This window comes from Onychostoma macrolepis, chromosome 18 (assembly GCF_012432095.1).
Source record: "Onychostoma macrolepis isolate SWU-2019 chromosome 18, ASM1243209v1, whole genome shotgun sequence".
NCBI lineage: Eukaryota > Metazoa > Chordata > Actinopteri > Cypriniformes > Cyprinidae > Onychostoma > Onychostoma macrolepis.
In genome coordinates, this window is record NC_081172.1 from 19,982,195 (window position 1) to 20,001,141 (window position 18,947).

The 18,947-nt window shown below is 40.3% G+C and overlaps 1 protein-coding gene across 1 annotated transcript; it reads right to left on the reverse strand.

Annotated features, from left to right (window-relative positions):
- Positions 1–1,199: 1,199 nt before the first annotated feature.
- On the reverse strand, positions 1,200–7,663 carry LOC131524418 (extracellular calcium-sensing receptor-like). The gene is made up of 6 exons (XM_058751538.1): positions 7,361–7,663; positions 6,998–7,286; positions 6,167–6,922; positions 4,952–5,179; positions 2,250–2,373; positions 1,200–2,107 (listed from the first exon to the last, which is right to left on the reverse strand). The coding sequence occupies exons 1-6, from the start codon at positions 7,636–7,638 to the stop codon at positions 1,200–1,202; spliced, it is 2,583 nt and encodes an 860-aa protein (XP_058607521.1). The 5' UTR covers positions 7,639–7,663.
- Positions 7,664–18,947: the final 11,284 nt, after the last annotated feature.

Here is an 18,947-nt window from a genome sequence, read left to right on the forward strand (position 1 = left end):
CAATTATAGAAAGTTTTTTTTTTGTTTTTGTTTTTTGTGAGGGATAGGTTTAGGGGTAGGTTTAGTGTAAAGGGATAGAAAATACAGTCTGTACGATATAACAATCAGCATGTCTATGCAATGTCCCCATAAAACGTGTGTGTGTGTACTTGTTTATTCTACATTGTGGGGACCCAATGTCCCCACAAGGATAGTAAAACCTGAAATTTTTGACATTGTGGGGACCAGCCTGAGGGAAAATCCACGAGGAGAAAAATAAAATAGTAAAAATAGCAAATTATGTTTATCTGAAAGTGTAATGATGCAAACAGGTTTTCTCTAAGGGTTAGGTTTGAGGTTAGGGGATAGGAAATATAATTTGGTCAGTATAAAAGTAATAGAAGTCTATGAAAAGTCCCCACAATTCACAGAAAGAAATGTGTGTGTGTGTGTGTGACTTAATATAATACTACTCTACAAATCAAGTTTGTGCACTTTTGAATAGGTAAAAGAGATACACACAGGCAATATTTGTCAGGTTTTTAATTTAAATAAGCTACCATCTGCTGCAGTCTTTTCCAAAGAAAATAATTACTTTTAACTTAAAATCCGTGAAATTGACAGATTAACTTTTATTATGTCATTCATGTCAGCTCTGTTTTACACATTACAATCGTTCACATACCACAATTAAAATGCAATTAAAACAATTATCAATGATGTAATTGTCACAATTATTATTAATTATTAAATTAATACAAATTATTAATTTAGTTTTACTAGTAACATAAAACCTGCAACATATACAATAGTGATTGAACTAACAAATGTAGTTGACAGATTTTTTTTTTTTTCTTTAACCGAATATTGAGATGGTTAAATGTCTTCATACTGACAGATTTTACATACAAGGATTAAATTCTGAAAGGTTCTAAGGTCACCATCCATTGCCAGCAGGGTCTGCACTATCTTGGGAAAATATCCTTTGTCATCTGCTTTCCTGATCATACTACAGTTAAACAGGTTTCTCTTTTGCTTTAATGCTGAATTCAAAGTCCTCCTTTACTCTTCTCTTTAGAGTTCATTAGAGTAATTCTGGGCATATCTGAAACATATGTAATCATGTACATTTATGTCCAGTATTATTTCTGAATATATCAAAACTTTTAGTGATGTCACCACCTGTTATTTTCTTTGTGATGTGAAATATTTATATCACTTTATTTGTTGTAAATCTTCCCCATCATATGCTGTTTTGTATTTTGTTCAGGCTTACACATGATTATATAACATTTTGGTGCAAATATGCAAAATAGTAAACCGAAGCTTGAAGCTAAAATAGCAAATATCTCCACAGCTACGGTTAATTTTCCAGGGGAACTAACATAAGATGGGATAAATGTGATCCATACAGCACAGAATATGAGCATACTGAATGTAATGAATTTTGCTTCATTGAATTTATCAGGTAGCGTGCGAGCCAGAAAAGCCATAATAAAGCACAAGACAGCCAGTAGGCCAATGTAACCCAGAACAGCAGAGAAACCTAAAGTAGAGCCCAGACTGCACTCGAGTATAATCTTTTCTTTGTAATATTTCATATTTTTGTAAGGGAATGGTGGAGATATTGTTAGCCAAAGTACACAGATAAAAATCTGTATAAGTGTAAAGACAAGAACACTGAGGCGTTGCTGTACAGGCCCAAACCATTTCATGACATTACTTCCTGGAAGTGTAGCCTTGAAGGCCATTATCACCACTATGGTTTTCCCCAGAACACAGGAGATACAGAGGACAAAAGTGATCCCAAATGCTGTGTGACGCAACATACAGGACCACTCAGTGGGCTGACCGATGAAAGTAAGAGAACAAAGGAAACAAAAAATCAATGATAAGAGCAGCAGGAAGCTCAGCTCTGAGTTGTTGGCCTTTACAATGGGGGTGTCCTTTTTGCTGTAAAACAGTACCGCTACAAGCACAGTTATTCCTACTCCAAAGAGTGAGAAAAAGACTAACACTATACCCATAACCTCTGTGAATGACAGAAACTCTACAGCCTTTAACACACATATATTTTTCTCAGCATTAGACCAGTATTCCTCTGGACACTGCTTGCAGTTATTTGAATCTGGAAAGGAAGTTGTGATCACTATAGTTATACACACACAGACACACACACACACACAAATCATTTTATTTATGAACTCTTTAAAAACATTGCATGCAGAAACTGCAAAAAGAAGGAGAAAAAGAGATAGGCTAAGGATTACCTGTCTCATTACTGATTTCTCCTTCTGCACATGGAATACAGTCATAACAGCAGACAGGCCTTCCTTTCTGTGCAGCCTTCCTAGTGCCTGGAGGACAGCTCTCACTACACACAGACCTTGGTTTCTACATTGAAAAATACATTGCATATAATTAGATGCAGAATAAATATATTTATCGTTTGGTTGTTGTTGTTTTTGTTTCTGAGAACCAATTATTTAATAGTTTCAAGACTGAATGATGACAGTGTAAAGTGGGAGCTATTAAGGGCTCATGGACAATCCAGCACCATTGCTTACCATAGTAATGTGCTTTTGTTGTTCTTTTGCTCACTAAAGCCCTCTGCATAGGCTTCTGTCTGTTTGTCTCTTTAATCAAATATTATTTTCACCTGGCCTTTTTGCTCTGAATTTCCAATGCCAGTAAACAATACAAATACATTGTATACAAATATAATTTAACTACTTGTGTGAGTGTGTGTGTATCTCTCTCTCTCTCTATATATATATAGATAGATAGATAGATAGATAGAAATAGACACACACGCATGTATGTGTATATATATATATATATATATATATATATACATAATGTGTGTGTGTGTGTGTGTTTATGCTATATTGTGGGGACCAAATGTCCCCACAAGGATAGTAAACCCTGAGGTCCCCACGAGAAAAAAAGAATAATAATTATATATATATACTGTATATGTATGTATATATATGTGTGTGTGTTGTGTGTGTGTATATATATATGTATATATGTGTGTGTGTGTGTGCGTGTGTATATATACAGTGAGGAAAATAAGTATTTGAACACCCTGCTATTTTGCAAGTTCTCCCACTTAGAAATCATGGAGGGTCTGAAATTGTCATCGTAGGTGCATGTCCACTGTGAGAGACATAATCTAAAAAAAAATCCAGAAATCACAATGTATGATTTTTAACTATTTATTTGTATGATACAGCTGCAAAAAGTATTTGAACACCGTCTATCAGCTAGAATTCTGACCCTCAAAGACCTGTTAGTCTGCCTTTAAAATGTCCACCTCCACTCCATTTATTATCCTAAATTAGATGCACCTGTTTGAGGTCGTTAGCTGCATAAAGACACCTGTCCACCCCATACAATCAGTAAGAATCCAACTACTAACATGGCCAAGACCAAAGAGCTGTCCAAAGACACTAGAGACAAAATTGTACACCTCCACAAGGCTGGAAAGGGCTACGGGGAAATTGCCAAGCAGCTTGGTGAAAAAAGGTTCACTGTTGGAGCAATCATTAGAAAATGGAAGAAGGTAAACATGACTGTCAATCTCCCTCGGACTGGGGCTCCATGCAAGATCTCACCTCGTGGGGTCTCAATGATCCTAAGAAAGGTGAGAAATCAGCCCAGAACTACACGGGAGGAGCTGGTCAATGACCTGAAAAGAGCTGGGACCACCGTTTCCAAGGTTACTGTTGGTAATACACTAAGACGTCATGGTTTGAAATCATGCATGGCACAGAAGGTTCCCCTGCTTAAACCAGCACATGTCCAGGCCCGACTTAAGTTTGCCAATGACCATTTGGATGATCCAGAGGAGTCACGGGAGAAAGTCATGTGGTCAGATGAGACCAAAATAGAACTTTTTGGTCATAATTCCACTAAACGTGTTTGGAGGAAGAAGAATGATGAGTACCATCCCAAGAACACCATCCCTACTGTGAAGCTAGGGTGGTAGCATCATGCTTTGGGGGTGTTTTTCTGCACATGGGACAGGGCGACTGCACTGTATTAAGGAGAGGATGACTGGGGCCATGTATTGCGAGATTTTGGGGAACAACCTCCTTCCCTCAGTTAGAGCATTGAAGATGGGTCGAGGCTGGGTCTTCCAACATGACAATGACCCGAAGCACACAGTCAGGATAACCAAGGAGTGGCTCTGTAAGAAGCATATCAAGGTTCTGGCGTGGCCTAGCCAGTCTCCAGACCTAAACCCAATAGAGAATCTTTGGAGGGAGCTCAAACTCCGTGTTTCTCAGCGACAGGCCAGAAACCTGACTGATCTAGAGAAGATCTGTGTGGAGGAGTGGGCCAAAATCCCTCATGCAGTGTGTGCAAACCTGGTGAAAAACTACAGGAAACGTTTGACCTCTGTAATTGCAAACAAAGGCTACTGTACCAAATATTAACATTGATTTTCTCAGGTGTTCAAATACTTATTTGCAGCTGTATCATACAAATAAATAGTTAAAAAATCATACATTGTGATTTCTGGATTTTTTTTTTTAGATTATGTCTCTCACAGTGGACATGCACCTACGATGACAATTTCAGACCCCTCCATTATTTCTAAGTGGGAGAACTTGCAAAATAGCAGGGTGTTCAAATACTTATTTTCCTCACTGTATATATATATATATACACACACACACACACACACACACACACATATATATATATATATATATTTAAAATAGTAAATGATGTTTATCTGAAAGTGTAACAATGCAAATGGTTTTCTGTAAGGGGTAGGGTTAGGGTTAGGGGATAGAAAAATATAATTTGGTCAGTATAAAAGTAATAGAAGCCTATGGAAAGTCCCCACAGAAACAAACATGTGTTTTTGCATGTGTAATGTTGTGTGTCATTTGTGTAGGCCATTGCAAGTGTTTTAATAGTTTGTTCCCCCAGTTTCAACACATCGTATGATGAACTTTACCTCGAGCTGTCCTCCAGCCCAGATTATGTTTTCAGTGTTCAGCACAAAGCGTTGGTCAGGGGGCAGTGAAGCATCATAGTATCCCACTGGTTCAAACTTGATTGATCCATTTGCGTCTTGTTGCCAGTTCACAACTTCATATTGGGCTACGACTGCACCAGTGCTGTCAAACCACACATGATCTCCCATTTTTATGGTAAAATTTACCTTTTTCAGAGCCTCAACCACCTATTGAGGATTTCAGAAAGAATTTTCAGAAAGAAATGAGAAAAATAAATGAGAGATCATTTTGCTCCCTTTCTGTCTATCACTCCCTATCACTGTCACTGTATACACTGTGTATATACAGTCAAACCAAAAATTATTCAGATATAATTTTTGATATTTTTTTACTAGGTGGTTCAGGACACTATAGTTCATTTATGTAAGTGAGGATAGTGAACTTTGACGTATTATACCTTAAAATTATTCATACAGTGGACGACCAGTAAAATTGATAAAACATTTAAAAAAAAAAAAAAAAAGGGACCAAACATTATTCAGGCACTTTGACCTGACCATGTTTTGCTTAAGCCTTTTTTTTTTCTTCCTTTAATTGCTAATGTGAACATTTTACACCATGGACTGAACAAAATTAAACATTGCTGGGTAATTGGTTGACCTTAATTGGTATTATCTAATTGTGTACTTAAATTTAACAGCTAAATATTTTTTGGTTGATTGTATTGCATTACATATCTTTCTATCAAAGTTATCTGACATTATCAAGATGAATTTGTTCTGACACAGGGTTAACAGTTCTTGTCACATTATATTACCATTTTCTATACTATAATAAATAAACTGTGATATGTGAGAAATGTTGAAGGTGTCTGAATAAATTTTGGTTTGACTGTATATACTGTCTGTGTGTGTGTGTGTTTGTGACATATAAGGACACAAATTTGTACAATGACATGGGTATGACATAGGTATTAAAAGGAGAAGGTGACTTATGAGGACATTTCCCCATGTCCCCATATTTCAAAAGTCTTAAAAATCATACAGAATTATTATTATTATTATTTTTTTTAAAAAAGTAAAACTGTAAGTTTCCTGTAAGGGGTAGGGCGATAGAAAATGCGGCTTGTACAGTATACACCCATGGAGATTCCCCACAATTCACAAAAAAAACAAATGTGTGTGTGTGTGTGTGTGTGTGTGTAATTTTATTACCTGCTGTGGTTGTATTTTCAGATCTGTTTCACAGCCCTCCTTTTCTTTGCACTTTAGCAGATTGTGTAGTGAATGAGCCACAGCAAAAACTGATTTGTAGACGTTGCTAGCATATCTTTGTTCTGGTACATCTTCATTGTTGCTTTTCAGCACAAGGAGATCCTGATATACGTTGCAAATTAATTCATATTGGGAAGAATTACCCTTAGTCTGGGAGCATGGAAAAGCTGTTTCCCAGAATTCTTTTATAACAAAATCTGCAAAACCCTCAATATAACTTTTTTTCACCGCAAACCCTATTGATCCTCCTAGCACATGAAAACTATTTGAAGTGATCATACTGTCGGCTGTTATCCATGCTTCCACACCTATTACTTGAAGGCCTGTAATGTTCTGAATAATTATCTGATCAAGTAGATTGTTCATCTCAAAATTGGTAAGAAATGCAACAATTACTTTTGCAGTGCCTTTTTTTATTGTGGCTACAACGTTTTTGAGTTTTTCAGGCTCTTTTCTCTGAAATTTCACAGAGTACTCCACACAAATCCCCTCTTTCTCAACTGTATTCAGAAATATGGCCATTCCATAGTTTCCATAGTCATTGTCACTGTTCACAGCTCCCACCCAAGACCAGCCAAAGTGCTTGATTAAGTATGCAAGTGCTCTGCTCTGGTGGTAATCACTAGGAATTGTCCTAAAGAAGTAGGGGTAATCTTTCCTATTACTGAGACATTCACATGAGGCTGAGGGACTTATCTGGAAAAAACAAACAAACAGAAACAGTTAACATTATGGTAACTATGTCAAACATTTAGTGTTTTTGCTCCTTACCACAGGAATTTTAAAAGGTCCTGTAGTTCTGGACAAAATCACTGTGTTGGAAGACTCTGTTTCTCCAATGATAGCATGTATAGGAGACTGTCCATTGCATCTGTCCCCTGATGCCAATTCTTGACCATTCATTAATGCCATATTTGCACCCATTGAAGATAGTATTGAGCCACAGGTATCATAAATTTGGTAGCCAATAGAAACATTTGGAAGTAAACTTTCACTTCTGTTAATCTCCTCAATGGCAAAGATCATAATTTGAGCCATTCGAAAATCCCGTAGACTCACACTACAGAAGGTTAAACAAATAGAATTAAATAAATAAATTAAAAAAATATATATATTCTATAACAAGTAACAAACCTTGAGCATGATGAAAGCTGAGGCTTTTGCGTAAACTTAAATGAAGGTAATGTCTCTATGCTGTGGACTGGAAAAAGTGCTCCAATAGTTACATCTCCATCCTTTGATAACAGCGGGTACTTAGAGTCTCCCATCATTAGACAAAGAGGCTTTTCTGCCTTTACATGAAGTTGAAAGAAAAGCAGAAGTGTGCAAATAAAGATAGACATCTGAAAGAATGAGTTCAACTGTGGCCAAATGCAAATGGATTGATATGCTATTTGCACTTTTATGCACATAATTATTATGGATGATTGATTGTGAATGCAGCCAACGACCTCATAGGGCAGGACATGGGTTCTGTCATGCAGGGGTGGAATAAAGTCAAGCTATTATGATAGATTATGATTGTATCAAAGCCATCAAAGGGTATTACATTAAATAATACTGTGAATACTATAATAGTTACAAATTATATTTGGATACATGGTGTCTAATAAATGATGCCTTGGTATTCTTTGTTTTGTTTTTCACATTTATTCACATTTATTTATTGCATGAGAAATTATATTATTTGTGCTACTGCAGGGAATTCAAAAGACTTGATATATGTACTCCTTTGTCTATTTAACCCTCAGGTTGTGTTCAAATCCCTATAACGCGTGTGGTGTTCCCGGTCAAAAATGACCAGCCCACAAAAAAATGGCTTATAAATCTCTTGTTATGCAATATTATCACCTAATATTGGTATCAGTCTTTTTGTCAGCTTGTTTTATTTCAATTAGGACTGGTGTTTTGTGTTTATTTTTGGAACTGATTGCTCATAGGCCTCATTGATCTGACAGGCTGTTACATGAGGACAGCTGGACAGGGACTTAGAAGAGCAACAACGCTGCAGCAGGACTGGTATCTGCTACCTTGTACGGGGAGGAATAGGAGGAGCACTGCCAGAGCCCTACAGAATGACCTTCAGCAGGCTATAGGTGTGCATGTTTCAGACCAAACTGTCAGAATCAGACTTTATTAGGGTGGGCATAATGGCCCAATGCCCTTTAGTGGGACCTGTACTCACAACTCAGCACCATGCAGCTCAATTTCCATTTGCCAGAGAAGATCAGAATTGGTAGGTTTGTCATTGGCATCCTGTTCTTTTCAGTAATGAGAGCAGGTTCACAGTGAGCATGCGACAGATGTAAAAGAGTCTGGAGATGCCGTAGGGAACATAATGTTGCATGCAACATCATCCAGCATGACTGGTTTGGGTCAGTGGGTCAGTAATGGTCTGGGGAGGAATATCTGTGGAGGATTGCACAGTACCATTGCTGCTGTTAGGTAGAGAATGAAATGAAATTCTCAGAACCGCTGTCAGTGTCACGGGACGGGAGAGACGAAGACTCAAAAAAAAGGTCTGCGTGCTGGAGGGGGACCTGGGTACTGAGGCAGTGCCGGTGGGTTGGGGACCCAGGGCAGAACCAGCGGCCACCACAGCGGTGTGTGTGGAGCTGCCACCCTGGAACGGGAAATGGCTGGCTCCGCCGCTTCGGGAGCCTTGTGAGCGGGCACCGCCGCCTCGGAAAGGCCTGAGATGAGCCCCGCCCCCTCGGAGAAAAACTCAGCGGACACTGCCGCTTTGGGAGCTTTGTGAGCAGGAACCGCCGCCTTGGGAGGATCGTGAGCGAACACTGCCACCACCTCGGAAAGGCCTGAGATGAGCCCCACCCCCTTTGTGAGCGGGAACCACCGCTTTGGGAGCCCTGTGAGCGGGCGCCGCCGCTTCGGGAGTTTCGTGAGCGGGAACCGCCGCTCCCCTCACCGACATCAGCGGAGGATCCTCCACGCTGCGTCTCAGCCCAGGGCACCCAAAGAAAGACCCTGAGATTCAGGAAGTGGCCGGCACGATCCGAGGAGTTTCTGGAGCAACAGCCCAGATAGGGAGGGGGGCACCCTCCCGCAGCTCCACCTCCTTCAAATAGATGACGTGGTCGACCATCTCCCAATAGGACCACGTATCTAGCTCCCCCAGCTCCTCCCAGTTGACAGGCTCATCCAGGCCCGCTAGAAACAGGTGGATGAAGGTGCTCCCTCCAATCCCTAGCCCCTGGCCTGCCTCGAAGAGGTCTTCGGCATACCGCCCGAAGGGGCGACTGTCTTGTGGGCAGGGATGCGGCCCACTGGCTGGGGCTTGGTTCCTCTGTCGACAGGGAGCTGGGTACAAGAAAATTTCCATTTCCGCTGAGTCTTCAAGTGGCTCGTTTGTACTGTCACGGGACGGGAGAGACGAAGACTCAAATGCTGGCAAATGGTATTTCTTTTATTTATAAATCACAAAATCAACTAAAACACAAATGAAACAATCCCGAAGGGGAAAAAGCCAGAGTAACATAACTACTAAAAACAGGACATGAACAGGGCAGATGGCGATCACAGGCATAAACTGGTACATACGTGAAACAAACGAGCCCCGAACAGAAAACACAGGGAGCCTAAGTAGGGAAGGCAATCAGGAAAACAGCTGGGGCAAATGAATCAATAATGAGGTGAGTGGAGTTTGGGGAATAGAATCCGGGAGATAGTGACCTCTGGTGGTGAGAGTGAGAAACCCAGGGCCCGGACTCCTGACAGTCAGACCTTACGCTGGTGCAGTGGGTCCTGGGTTCCTCCTGGTGCATGATAATGCTAGGCCTCAGTGGCTAGAGTGTGTAGTTTTTAGATGACAATGGCATTGATGATCACTAAAATATAATAAAACTAAAAATATAACAAAATAACAAAAAATATAATAAATAAATGAATTATATACATATATATATATATATATATATATATATATATATATATATATATATATATATATAATAAAAACCTAACTACATAATACTATTATTGTTAGAAATTGAAAATAGAAATATAATACATTTATACATTATTTTTAGGGTTTTTTAAATTATTTTTTAAATAATAAATTATTAAGCCCTTTACACAATCTGACATGGCTGCGGTTGGAATTGAACTGCAGGTTTCATCTGGCCAGAGGAGAACTGGCCCCCCGACTGAGCCTGGTTTCTCCCAAGTTTTTTTTTTTTTCTCCATTCTGTCACAGAGAGAGTTTTGGTTCCTTGCTGCCGTCGCCTCTGGCTTGCTCAGTTGGGGACACTTAATTAATTTTTAGCGATTATCGTCGATTTGATTGCACAGATACTATTTAAACTAAACTGAGCTAGACAATGATATCTCTGAGTTCAATAATGAAATGCCTTTAACTGAAAATTGAGTATTTAATCTTATCATTATATATTACTGACACTCTATCTTCCAATTTGATACTGTTAAGTGCTTTGACACAATCTGTATTGTAAAAAGCGCTATATAAATGAAAGTGACTTGACTTGGCATCAAGAGATTTCCAATCTCCCCCATTCATTTTCAATGGATGGTCATTTTTGACAAATAAAGCTAAGAACAATAAGGCCTACAATCAATCGGTATCAAAATTAAATACAAAACCAGTCCTAATTGAACAAAACCTAGTTGACAAAAAGATTGAATCCCATTTTTTGTGATAATATAGCACAACAAGAGATTTATAAACTATTTTTAGTAGGCAAAAAGTGTTCTTTTGTGCTGGTTTTTACAAGATATAAGCATTTCAAAACAAATTTCTTGGTTAAACATTAGAGCATGCTAGTGTGAAAAACACCTCAAGGTTACGTATGTAACCCTAGTTCCCAGAGGGAACGAGACGCTGCATCGAATGCTTTGGGAACGCTTTCAGTGTGACCACGCTCTGAAGCATGAGTGTAATCAGACCAATGGATGGGCGAGGTGTCACGGGCGGGGTGACGTAGAGATTAGAGAGCTTAAAAGCACGTGCGGTGAATACAGCAGCAGCTTCCGGTAGAATGAGGGAAGCGCTCACAGGGATGCCGGAAGTATGGCAGGAGACGCAGTGTCTCGTTCCCTCTGGGAACTAGGGTTACATTCGTAAACTTGAGGTGTTCCCCTTCAGGAACTCGAGCTGTGTCGAACATTTTGGGAACGAGAATGCCGATGCCGCCAGACTTTCAAATCCCTGCCTAGTGTGGAAAAGCACAGCTAAGGAGAGAACAGAGAAGCCGGGAGTGGCATGAATATCGAGGTCATAGAATCTCACAAACGTGAGTGGTGTGGACCAACCCGCAGCGTTACAAATGTCCCGCATAGAGGCACCCAACTGGAAGACCCGGAGGCTGCCACGCTTCAGGTGGAGTGAGCCTTGACCCCCAAGGGAGAGGGGAGATCAGAGGACTCAAGGCTATAGATAGCATCCCGATTCACCACTTAGCATAAGCTTCTCCTGGCCAGAGGCCTCAGCCTCAGTGCACCGTGGAGGAAACAGGTAACTAGTGGGTCTTTCCCGAAAGACCGACCACTGAGAGGGGCGTGGAAAGCAGCTAGGGCCGCCACGGAAACCTTCAGGGTGGAGTTGGATAAACCTGCGGAGAACTGTACCTGAAAGAACTCCAGCACTGAACCAACTGGGAAGTTAACTGGGCCGAGCTGGCAGTTGCCGCGTCAAGAAGTGAAGGTTCACTTCAAGGAGTACAGTTTCCTCGTGGAGGGAGCTCTGGACTGGAGAATGGTCTCAGCAACCTCAGTTGAGAGACCGGAACTTATGAGCTGTGCCCTCTCAGGGGCCACATCCACAGTTCCAAAACTCCAGGCGGTGGGAAGGTCCCGCCTGAGAGAGGAGATCCCTCTTGATGTAAATCTCCCACAGAGCCAACGAGAAGGGAAATCAGGTCCGAGAAATGTAATCGGCCCGGCCAGACCAGGGCTACCCATCCAGCACACTCTCTCCAGAACTCCCGGGAGCTGTGCGTTCTGGGGAGGCGTACAGACGAAGCCTCGGTCAAGTCTGTTTCCAGATGAGCTCCACCACCTCTGGGTGGATCCTCCATCCCCCAGGGGCTCCTGCGAGCGGAGGCCTCAATAACTCTCTGTAGCAAGAGGAGACCTGACGACACTCGCAGAAATGGTCGAGCTCTTGGAGTGGCCTCAGCATGACAACCCCCTAAACCGAGAGGAGGCCTAACTACACTCCACACACCGGACATCTTGTAAGGAGGTTTACCTAGAGCCTACCACTCACAAATGCTGTCCAAGCGGAGCTTTGGTGAGCTGAGGCCTCGAAAACTCTCCGCAGTGAGAGGAGACCTAACAACACTTACAGTGACCGAAAGGAGGGCCCACACAAGGGTCTGGTGCGCCAGCCTGTAAAGAGGCGTGAATACAGACCTTCCTGGTCGTTGATATAAGAAACCAGCGCTGTGTTGTCAGTGCACCCAACACACGGTGGCCTACTAGGTCTGGGAGGAAGTGTTTCAATGCTAGAAACATGACCAGCACCTCCAGGCAGTAGATGTGCCACTTGAGATGGCTGCCGCTCCACAGACCGCAGGCAGGGTGACCACTCATGACCGCACCCCAACCGGTGAGGGACGTGTCCATCGTTAATGTTACGCGACAACAAGGAGCTCCCAGCACTGGGCCCTGTGACAAGAACCAAGGTTTCCTCCACATGTCTAAGGCACGAAAGCATCACTCCCCTCAGGGAAAACCCCTTGGTCTTGAGCCCCCACTGTAGGGGTCTCATGTACAGCAGGCCAAAAGGTATCAGGTTGGACGCATCTGACAGTAAGCCTTCTCTGACTCTCGTGACTGCAGTGAGGATCGACTCGATCCGAGCAGGAGACAGCTGTGCCTGCATCGTGGTCGAATCCCACACCACACCCAGATAAGTGGTTATCTTTAGTTGAGAAAGCACACTTTTCTTGGCATTTAGTCTTAACCAAGCTCTTTCATGCGGGCGAGAACGACATCTCGATGCCAAACCACCACCTTCTCCGATTGAGCTAATATCAACCAATCGTCGATATAGTTCAGTATGTGGATGCCCTGGAGTCGCAGAGGAGCCAGAGCAGCATCCACACACTTCATGAAAGTGCGGGGTGAGAGTGCAAGGCCGAAAGTAAGAACCCGGTATTGGTAAGCTTTGCCCCCAAAGCAAACCTCATGAACTCCCTGTGATGGGGAAGGATGGAAATGTGGAAGTTTGCGTCTTTTTGATCGATCGTGACAAACTAGTCCTCGGACCTGAGAGAGATCATAATATACGTTATGTCAAAATTTGATTTATTTATGTATTGATTAATAAAAAAAATTTCGATTTTAGATCTTTCAAACCTAAAACCGTGATGCTCTAAAACAAGGATTAGAAGTCAAATGATCCTCTGATGAATGCAAAGCGGTTACAGAAAGTTTTCAGTAACACTTTATTTTAAGGTCTCTTAACTAGTTGCTAATTAGCATGCATATTACTAGAATATTAGCCATTTATTAGTACAAATTAAGCACATATACAAGATTCTAGGAAATGGCGACAAAGCTCTATATCGGTTTAAAGTTGTTCAGCCAAATCGATGAGTTTATAAGACTGGTTTATTCTTTCTACATACTTATATTTCAGACATGTAGAACATATCAGTGTTTACGTGTAGGCTACTCAATATTGGTCGGTCTGACTCGTATCCAACATGAAGGATCAATGAATGAAACCACAACCACAAACATCATCAGGTTAAACTTTATTTGTCACACTGTTAACTTTATTTGAAAGTTTCACTGATATAAAACGAGCCCGAGTTGTTAGAAAAGAAGTGTATACTGACATAACTGCGAGATGACTTAAGGAGATGATGAATTGGTTCTTTGAACCGGTTTGTTGAACTGGACTGTGGGAAAGAATTGATTCTCAGAAATGAATCGGGCTTCGCATCACTAACAGAGAACACAAAAAGGGTTTGTAACATCACAATGCGGAAGAAGTGTATACTTCGCAAAAAGTGTGGAAATGCGAGTCTTTTTATATAGGTTATCTGAGCGTGCATATAATCAGTAGTCCGACGATTTAGAGATCGGTCACGTATGACCATTTTGGAATATGTATCCCCGACAGCCATGTTTGTAGTCTGAGGTGTATGCTGGGTATTGTAGTTCGTTGACCTGAAAGGCCGCAACATTTGAATGAGGTATTAGTTACGCGTGTTCAATTTAACATCTTTGTAAAACAAAAACAAAAAGAATTGTTAAAACGTATTTAGCCTAAACAAATATATATATATATATATATATATATATATATATATATAAGAAGAATACGATATACTTATGGTAAAACAGACTTGATGCGTAAATGTTGAAATGGAGCACCCGTTGCGTTATTTTGTGAAATAGAATTAGGATTCGGTTTTGTGTACTTGAAATCAAATTTTAAGAAAAAGTCAGTCAGTCCCATCTGCTATCTGAATATTCAGTCTGTCTTCATCGTGAAATTATGAACCCCATCATCAGCACTATTCTGGAGAACGTGTGTTGTGTTAGACGGTTTGCTTCACGACCCCCAAGTTTGTTGTGTTCGCTTCATCTGCATGTCTTCATCTAATTGAAAGTGACTGGTATTTTTAACACCCGTTATCTCACGCCTATATTTTCTAGTTTGATCATAAACTAGGTAAGCAGGGACTTGTAATAATATGTTGAACATCTGATAAGTTGGTCAATCACACATCCAGAGTTTCTGTTCAGATTAGGTAAGGTGTCACTTTTCAAACCATACTGTACAACACTTTATACTCATTTGTGGTGTAACTACAGAGCATCTAGTTTACAGAAGCTGCAAGTAGCTTATAATGATGCAATGAGAATCTTACTACGGAGGCCTAGATGTCATAGTGCAAGTGAAATGTTTGTGTGCAAGAGTAATCACTTTTAAAACACTGTTACGTATCTTATGTATAGTTTTATCTGTCGGTTTAATGCTTCTAAAAATGAGATTATTGTGGGTTTATCAAATATAGGGGTTAATACTACATGGTATCAGTCAAAGTTGTGGAGACACCTGTATTGCTGTATTTTGTGACTCTTTATGTCTGTGATAGATGCTATGGGTTGTATATGTTGTGTATTGTCTAATCTTGTTGTGTATTGTGTAAATCTGGACCTTGAGTCTGTAATAAAGTTTGATTGATTGATTGATTGATTGATTGATCGATTGAATACATTTTCTGCAACGGTTGTACTTGTTGTTAGAATGCTTCAAATCGGGTCCAGGCTTGTTTTATGATCGTACCCTTGTTTGTCAAACTAGTCTTAAGTGATATTGTTCACATTTTTAGAGTTAAACAGGTTAATGACCGCTTTCAGCATCTATAGTTGTAATAATGCAAAACATAACAACTCCATTATAGGGTTTCAGCGACAGCTGAATGATAAAACAAACTTAAGAATGTTGTTGTCAATTTCTGGGGTGTCTGAGGAAGCAGAGTGCATGCGCGAGAGAGTTTGAATGAAAAATGTTTTAGGTTAAAGATGTGATAAGCATCCTAACTTAGAAACACAACACTATATGGTTTTCCCTCCAAAACCGATTGTTCAATATATTTAAAAGTCATAAGAAAGTTTATTGTGTTTTGAAGAGAAAGTCAGATATGGTATATAAATAATTGTTATTATTTTATTTTATTATTGATTAATATGATAGAATCACACTGAATTTATGAAGTTATGTATTTATACTGGTTCATGTACTCACTGGTTATTGTATACATATTCAAGAGAAATGCATACACTCAGTAGTTTTAATCAATCTAAAACTTTTAGTCTGTCGTTACAAATATCTTAAAGAGAAAAGTCTTTCACGCATTCTATTTTCATTTGTCACACTGTTAACTTTATTTGAAAGTTTCACTGATATAAACGAGCCGAGTTGTTAGAAAAGAAGTGTATACTGACATAACTGCGAGATGACTTAAGGAGATGATGAATTGGTTCTTTGAACCGGTTTGTTGAACTGGACTGTGGGAAAGAATTGATTCTCAGAAATGAATCGGGCTTCGCATCACTAACAGAGAACACAAAAAGGGTTTGTAACATCACAATGCGGAAGAAGTGTATACTTCGCAAAAAGTGTGGAAATGCGAGTCTTTTTATATAGGTTATCTGAGCGTGCATATAATCAGTAGTCCGACGATTTAGAGATCGGTCACGTATGACCATTTTGGAATATGTATCCCCGACAGCCATGTTTGTAGTCTGAGGTGTATGCTGGGTATTGTAGTTCGTTGACCTGAAACATTGTAAAACTCTACACACATTTTCACACCTTAGAGACAGATAAGGATTGTGAGGTTACTTCCTTGTCATTACAAAGCCCCGGATTGCCAATGACCACACTAATGAACGAACTGGATAATCAAATCCACCAGGTGTGGAAGCACACATGTGCTAATTTGAAAACGCAGCACTCAGGTGTGCTATAAAAGGCAGCAGGTGAGTTCACCTGTCTTCAACAAAAATGGAAGGAGCTAGAAGAAGAAGAAGAAGAAGAAGAGTGAGAATGAGAGGGGGAGCTCAAAGAGGAGATAAAGGAGGTAGAGGAGGAGGCCCAGGTAGAGGAAGAGGAGAAGGAGATAGAGGAAGAGGCCTAGGTAGAGGAAGAGGTAGAGAAGGACTTGAAGAGTTGATAGAACATAGAACCTGAACAAAGAAGACGAGGACCAAATTTGACTCAAGAAATCCGTGCAACACTTATTGACCATGTTATCAACCATGGACTGACACTGATGGAAGCTGGACAAAGAGTTCAACCAAATCTCAGCAGAAATACTGTTCAGTAATTCGGACATTTCATCGGGAAAACAGGTAAGCTAACCACACAGTACATTGAAACTGAAGCTTGCTGTACTTATCATCAGTATTGTTTACTGTGACATTTGACAGTAGGCTGCATGTGTATTTTTGGTTTCACTTTATTTTGATGGTCCCTTTAACACATTCTATTGACTATAAGTAATGTTGCACCTACATTTCTACTGACTCTCATTAGAGTGTTAGTAGTGTATTAGTAGACTGGTAGGGTTAGGGTTAGATTAAGTTGACACGTTCTAGCAAAGTTACTTCTAGTCAGTAGAATATCTGTTGGGAGACCAACACAATAAGGAGTTAGTAGATATGAAGCAGACAGTCTACTAATACTCTTATGAGAGTTTGTTGACATGTAGTTGCAACATTACTTAGAATGTTCAAAAGGGACCATCAAAATAGTGTTACCGTATCTTTTTTTTTACATAGGATTGAGGGTCGAGGACACCAAGGTGGAAGGGGTCCTATGTTCACAAGAGGCGGCCATTGTGAACATGATTTTGACCAATAATTGTATCAGGCTGCGAGAAATCCAAGCCAATATCATCAATAATGACCATATTTTCAATAACATCCAACGAGTCTCTCTGTCAACATTAGGTCGAATCCTCAAGAAAAATCAAATATACATGAAGCAACTGTATCGGGTACCATTTGACAGAAATTCAGAGAGAGTGAAACATCTGCGCAATGAGTATGTGGAGGTATGTATTGTTCATCTTACTATGGTGTGGTATTGTGCACTGCTCATAATGTTCTGGCACAAAAAATACTGTGCAATAGATATTGAATAGCATCCTATTGTCGTTTCAGAGTCTTGTAAATGGATGCTGCAGAAATTCAACATGAATTTATATATGTGGATGAGGCTGGATTTAACCTTGCGAAAACAAGAAGAGGGAGAAATGTAATTGGACACAGGGCAATCACCAATGTGCCAGGGCAGCGAGGGGGTAACATCACCCTTTGCGCTACTATTACACAAAATGGGGTCCTCCACCACCATGCAAATCTGGGACCCTATAATGCAAATCTAATACTTGCATTTCTTCACAGATTGCACGAGATTGTCACAGCATTAAACCAAGTGGACCAGATGCGGTACATTTTGTCATTTGGGACAATGTCTCATTCCATCGGGCTGCTCTGGTCCAGAATTGGTTCCATGAGCACCCTGAATTTGAAGTCTTACACCTTCCCCCATACTCCCCCTTCCTGAATCCAATAGAAGAGTTTTTTTTCAGCATGGCGGTGGAAGGTATACGACCTGCGGCCCTATGACCGTTTGCCCCTCATTCAGGCCATGGAGCAGGCCTGTGATCATATCGAAGCAGCTTCTGTGCAGGGGTGGATTCGTCACACGAGGCGATTCTTCCAACGGTGCCTTGCCAATGAAGACATAGCCTGTGATGTGGATAAAATATTATGGCCTGATCCAGCCAGACGGAGAGATGATGAATAGTTACAGTATTCTTGTTGCTTTTACAGTAGTTTTTCTTCAGAGTCAAAGTGTATACTTCATGCAGTAATTTTTATTTGTCTACAGATTTTGTTTCATTGTTGGTTGATTATTGTAACTGATTATGGTAAGAAATACTGTAAGTATTGAAATAAATACTTGAAATATTCAGTCTGCAGCATCAGTGTTGTGCAGTGCTTGGTAAGTTTATAGTAGGCCTATTTGTGTACATTCCCCCTATATCTCAAACTAATCATGAAGAATGTTGTGGGTTTGCCACTTTTTTTTTTTTTTTTTCTTCTAAATTATCCCTTACATAACAATGTCTGGCCAAAAATCTAGCACATGCTATTTCGTAAAATTAGTTTTTTTACAAATGTGTTTTTTATCACAGCAGTGTGAAACTGGCTG